The sequence below is a fragment of the Trachurus trachurus genome (assembly GCF_905171665.1).
Source record: "Trachurus trachurus genome assembly, chromosome: 3".
NCBI lineage: Eukaryota > Metazoa > Chordata > Actinopteri > Carangiformes > Carangidae > Trachurus > Trachurus trachurus.
The window spans coordinates 40,223,109-40,229,108 of NC_139893.1; the positions used below are offsets into that span (position 1 = coordinate 40,223,109).

Consider the following 6,000-nt stretch of genomic DNA (forward strand, 5'->3'; position numbering starts at 1 on the left):
CTTTTGCTCCAGATCGTAATCGCAAAGCCAGCGAGTGACGCAAGTCGGGGAGGAAAGGATTAAATGTGATTTGGTTTTTGTCTGTGTTCTGTCTGCCCCTCACAGATGTGGACAGTATGAATCTGGACGACTACAACATCCATGTGATTGCTAGTGTGTTCAAGCAGTGGCTGAGAGACCTGCCTAACCCTCTCATGACATTCGAGCTGTACGAGGAGTTTATACGTGCCATGGGTGAGTGGTCTGCCGGTGCTGCTTCTGTCTCCACAGTAACGGTGCATTATTATTGCAAACAGCAGAAGTTGTATTTGTTTGTTGTGGCTGTTGTCTGTGATTTATCTTGTGGGAATGCCTCTGCAGGTTTGCAGGATAAAAAGGAAATGCTCAGAGGGGTGTATTCAGTTATTGACCAGCTAAGCAGAACTCACCTCAACACTCTGGAGCGACTCATATTTCATCTTGTCAGGTAACAAAAAAAAAAGGATTAAAACATGAATCCGCTTTATTTTCTTTCTCAAGAGTTTGTTCTAATGCTCATTCATTGCTTGTAGGATCGCCTTGCAAGAGGACACCAACCGTATGTCAGCTAATGCCTTGGCTATAGTTTTTGCCCCCTGTATCCTGCGCTGCCCCGACACTATTGATCCACTGCAGAGCGTCCAGGACATCAGCAAGACCACTGCGTAAGAATATGCATCACGTCTTTCAAATAATTCTGCTTCTGCCAAAAAAAAAAAAGAGTGGGGGTGAGCTGGGGCATGTAGGGATTTCAGAGGGGGCAAGCAAGACTAGGAGAACTAAAATTGAATTAATCTGTTTCATGTGGGAACAATAAACAAAACTCTTTTTCATGGCCATCAAATCCAATTTATCAAGATTTATTAAGATTGCAAAAGCACAATATGAACCCGTTTTTGAGAAGACTTTTGGGAAAGAGACAGAAGAATGTGAAACAAAGGTGATGCTTGAAAAGCAAAACACATCAGTGTAAACTCAAGTCATCTCAAGCTGTTGTCAGGTTCACTGTCGGAGCAGCCTGGTGTCACTCCTGCCACTTCCTCATAATTAGTTTATTTCAATGAAATAATATTTAATTTGGCTTAACTACAGTGGCAATTGATACAGTAAAATGAATGGGGACATGGATTTGTTTGATTTCCAAAGGGAGGCTTGATAGAAAACAACTGACCAAGGAGAGAAAGTGAGGCACATGCTGTATTGTATAATAACTAGAAAAAGATAGCATTTCCAGCAGGAAATGCGTGTGAATGCTGAAAGCAGCTGAATGCCATTGCTGAAGAAATGCTGAATGAACTGAAGAACTTGTTGAAACAATGCTGACTTAACTGAAACATACAAGCTGAGAGATGGACATCTTTCTATGGGCAAAAGAAAGAAAGAGGGGGATGGATTGATAGAAAGAGGTAGACACTAAATAGCATTCTGTGACTATGCCAAGTATTTCCATTTTGTCTTTCTGAGCCGTGTTGTCTGGTGCCCTCCCTCCTCAGGTGCGTTGAGCTTATCATTTGCGAACAGATGAATAAGTACAAAGTGCGACTAAAGGACATCAGCACGCTGGAGTTTGCAGAGAACAAGGCCAAGTGCAGACTGACCCTCATCCGACGGTCGATGGTGAGATCAAACAGGATGAATCAAACTGTTATTAATCACACTGTTATCTCATAGCTACGGTGACATCATTGCTAAATCTACGTGACCGAGTCAACTCCTTCCATTTCAATTCCTTTCCCGTTTCCTCCTCCTTCTAAGCAGTTTTTCCTCTCTCTCCAGATTCTTTTCCCTAACCTGTCCTTTCTTTCACCCAGAGACCCGTACTAATAGCTGTTAGGTTTATGAGCATAGCACGCACTAGGGTATGTATACAAACACCATGGATTTCCATTCCAAGCCATCATCCATTGGTGATGTTGTTGTGGTCCAGTCTTCTCTGTCCAGATATTAACGTCTTTCTTCTTCACCCCCAAAGCATGAGTCATATTTATTTTGATTTCATTTTTTTGGTTTAAAGGGATAGTTCAACATTTTGGCAAATTGGCCCATTGCCATAATCCCTATAGTCATAGCAGTAGGTTTGTTACCTTTAATTGTCGGTGCAAGCTATTTTTAGAACAGCAGAGCAGAGCCGTGAGCTGCTCAGAGCTACGCTACGGAGGCTCATGGGATTTCTTGGTTTCTCTCATCAAACTCATCAAATACACAATCCAACAACTCCAAAACGCTCTGGTGGACAAGTTGTGACCTGCACATTCTAGTGTAGCTCTGAGCAGCTCATGGCTCTGCTCTGCCATTCTAAAAATAGCTTGCACCGACAATTAAAGGTATCAAACCTAGTCCTAAAATTATAGGGATTATGGCAATGGGCCAATTTGCCAAAATGTTGAACTATCCCTTTAACTGTTTCCTGTGAATGCAAGAAAAAACATCATGCTATCTTGTATTAGATGCACATTATAATATGTGGTATATGCAACATACAGAATGATACGCATTTTCTATAAAAAGGTTGAACCTTTTAGAATTTGTGTCTCGCTCTCATAAGTACGGTAATCTGAAAAAGGAAATTAGAAGTCAGGTCATCTCTCTCTGAAGAAGAGGACTGTACTGTACATGCCCCAGCAAGGATAATGACAGTGACAATGTTACCAACTAGATTCACTTCTAAGAACCAAGAAAGAAAAAAGCCAAGTCAAGAAAGCAGTTGCTAGAATTGACTTGTGACACATTACAGTTTTAAACTTTTCAATATGACGTAGGATCACTGATTCCTATCTTTTTTTTCTCTTACTTTTACTCAAAGCAACCAAATGCAGCTAAAAAGGTAAAGTTTGTATGCCGGTGCTGTCCCCTCCTTTGAGTGTCAGTCTCTGCTGCTGTGCTGTGGTTCTTTCATTGCATGTGTGAGGCGGTAGTGTCTTGCATAAAGTGGTGAACTGTACTCTATATAACAGCATAACTGCTTTCATTTAGTGGTGGTCAACTCTTTTCATGAAGCACAAATGCAATATTCACATTAGTGAATAAAAAAAATGCATCCTTGATTTGTCTCTCAGGGAAAAGGCCACGTGCAGAGACTGAGCTACCACACGCCCTCACCTCCAGTCAGCCCCCGGCTGCCGACCGCGGCCAACACTGTGGTAGAAGAGAGCGGCGGCGAGGAGGCGGCCGACTCCTTCACTGAAATCTCTGAGCATCAGCAGGCAGCCATGCAGCAGGAGGAGAGGGTGCTGACGGAGCAAATTGAAAGCCTGCAGAAAGAAAAGTAAACTCCATAACTGCACTTAAGATTTTTATTTATTTATTTGATTAGGACAATGCACATTTATCAACATATCAGCCAGAAGAAGCATCAATATAAATATGCCGAAGTTAGCACAGTTGCTAAATTTCATCCGTTGTCCTAAGGCAGGTATCATGAAAAACAACATACAGACATTACACCATGACAATTAGATAAAACATGGAGAAATCTTGCAAATAAAAAAAGTCCTGCTTCCAGTGTGTTCCAAGACTGTGTTCTTCTGATGGACGCCACCATTTGGCCAAATGTAGTCCTGCACCGTTGTATATCACAGTCTCCCCTAGTCAGTGCTTTGCTGTTTACTCTAGAGGACTTTTTCTTTATGGAGTCCTGTAATAGTTGAGGGGCTAGTCCATTCAAAACCTTAAAGATGAGACAAACATCCAAAAACAACTCATAGCTATTAAAGTCCAAGATTTTGTACTTATCAATAATTTTACAATAATGGTAATGTATAGGTTTTTTGTCAAAATGTTTCAGAAAAATTAGCATCAGCTCAGAACAATAACTGTCTTCACTGATTTCACAAAAAAAGAACAGAATCATTTTGCACGTTAGCTGTGTCTCACCACGTGTGCTGATGTGGATAACGTTTGCCTGTGCAGAGAGGAGCTGACGTTCGAGATGCTGACTCTGGAGCCACGAGCATCAGACGACGAGACCCTGGAGTCAGAGGCCTCCATCGGTACCGCTGACAGTTCTGAGAACCTCAACGTTGACTCAGAGGGAACCATTTCTGACTTCTCTGGTATGTCATTAGACATGGGAAACATAAAAAAAAAAAACCAAAAAGAAAAAGACTTAACTCGTCTTTGCCTGTCGTTGCAGAAAGAGGTCAAGTGTTGACTTCCCCGTGGCCTCGGAGATCTGACGGGAGGAGCCCCCGACGCCGCGCTCTCCACCGGCAGCCTGACTCGCTGGACTCGGTTGACTCCTGCTTCAGCGTTTCCTCCTACTCCTCCTCGTCACACTTCCACCCGTCATCCTCGTCCTCCTCTGCCACCACCCGACGCTTCCGGTTCCACTCCAAGTCTCCTTCCCTGGGCTCAGGTCCAGCCCAGTCTCAGGCCCAGGCTCTAAATGCATCTCACTCCTCCCGATCCGACACCATAGACAGTAGCCCCACAGGAGGCGCGTATGACGAAAGGCCCCAGTTTACCAGCCGAGGAACCTTCAATCCAGAGAAGGGCAAACAGAAACTTAAGGGAGCCAAGCATTCACCCCAGGGGCCCTCCAGAGAGGGCAGCGGCCACGGCAGGGACCCTCCAGACATACCACAGCAGCTGGTATTGTATGGCAGTAATGAATTCATGGTATGAAGGACACTGGGACACCAAAGCGCTCCCTATCCAACTCCCTGGCAGGCCAAGATGTTCTCAACGGGAGGTAACGTCGTGGTGACCGAGCTCCACTTCTTAAAGCACTCCTTCTTAGCCTTTCTTTGCTGAAGTCCGCAAAGAAGTGTCCCCAAGTGCCGTATATAGTGTTTCCACCTCCAGAGGGGGGAGGTGTTTGGCAGATGGACGGGAATCAGTGGAAGGGCTCCTCTTCTGTAGACTTAAACTGCGAACCATGCTCTCACAGTGCCTTGGCAGCACTCTACCCAGCGCCAAGTGGAGAACACACCGAGCAGGAGGACAGAGAAAAGGGAACGTTGGAATATGCAGAAGACCACTCAGCATCAGGGAATGATACGGAGCTGGAAAGCCGAAGCAGTGTACTACAGCCAATAAGAAGAGGTCAGGCAACATCTGGCGTCGCAGATGTTGCAGTGAAAATAAAGCTCTCCATTATTAGCTGCTTTATGAGTTTACAGTTCATAACAATGAGAGTAAGCAGTGGTTGCTCTGTTATTACAAATTTATTTTTTCCTTTATTTAATAAATTTTAATGTCACAGAAATTCTTTATAGCTTATAATATACAGGTATAAATACTGTACAAAGCCGGAACACCAGCCTCTGCTGGGTAGTTGGAGTCAAATATTTATCTTTTTTTTCTGGAGTATCTTGGACAGAGATGTACGGATTTGGGCAGTGGATGATTTTTGTGTGTGTGTGCGTGTGTGTTTGCATGTGCAACATGCTCATGCATGACTGTATGTGCGTGTGAGAAAGAGAAAACCACTTCATGTGTTTAAGTTTGTGCTGCTTTTTTTTCCCCCTTATGAGGGAAATACCGCCATCAAAGGGACCAAGTCAGCTGGTGTGTATTCCAGCCAAGGGGATCCCAGCTCTGTAAAGAATGTCGGATGTGTATAAAATCCATGCATTCACTGCTTAACAGCCATACAACAATTGTAATGTACAGTACAGGTCATATGTACAGTATAGTGGACATTTGCCATTCTATTCTTGAAATCTGTTGTTGTTACCCTCTGCTCCCCAACCCATCCCCACTACCTGTCTCCAAAAGTGTTTGCTCAATAGCAACCAAGCAAAAGCATAAAGTCACAACGTCTTCTGTCGTTATTACTGAGAATGTTTTTTTTTATATGTTTATTTTTCCAAGTTGCATTTTGACATGTCACAGTAGAAAAAGTACACTTTATCATTAACAGCAGCGATGGTCCATTACATTCAACAGTCCAAACAGGCCACTATCACTCTCACAGTGAGTCAGTGTGCTAAACACACACGACTAGTAAGAGACAATCATAGCTCATAGAAGAAATAACCA

General features: G+C 43.5%; 1 protein-coding gene across 1 annotated transcript in view; it reads left to right on the plus strand.

Annotated features, from left to right (window-relative positions):
- Nucleotides 1–5,700, plus strand: part of myo9aa (myosin IXAa) — a 129,536-nt gene extending 123,836 nt beyond the window's left edge. The window contains exons 37-43 of the mRNA XM_083993532.1: nucleotides 106–234; nucleotides 361–466; nucleotides 552–683; nucleotides 1,512–1,635; nucleotides 3,075–3,283; nucleotides 3,928–4,070; nucleotides 4,151–5,700. Of these exons, the coding sequence (XP_083849658.1) occupies nucleotides 106–234; nucleotides 361–466; nucleotides 552–683; nucleotides 1,512–1,635; nucleotides 3,075–3,283; nucleotides 3,928–4,070; nucleotides 4,151–4,641 (1,334 nt within the window). The 3' untranslated portion in view covers nucleotides 4,642–5,700. The remainder of the gene's footprint in view (nucleotides 1–105; nucleotides 235–360; nucleotides 467–551; nucleotides 684–1,511; nucleotides 1,636–3,074; nucleotides 3,284–3,927; nucleotides 4,071–4,150) is intronic.
- The last annotated feature ends 300 nt before the right edge of the window (nucleotides 5,701–6,000 follow it).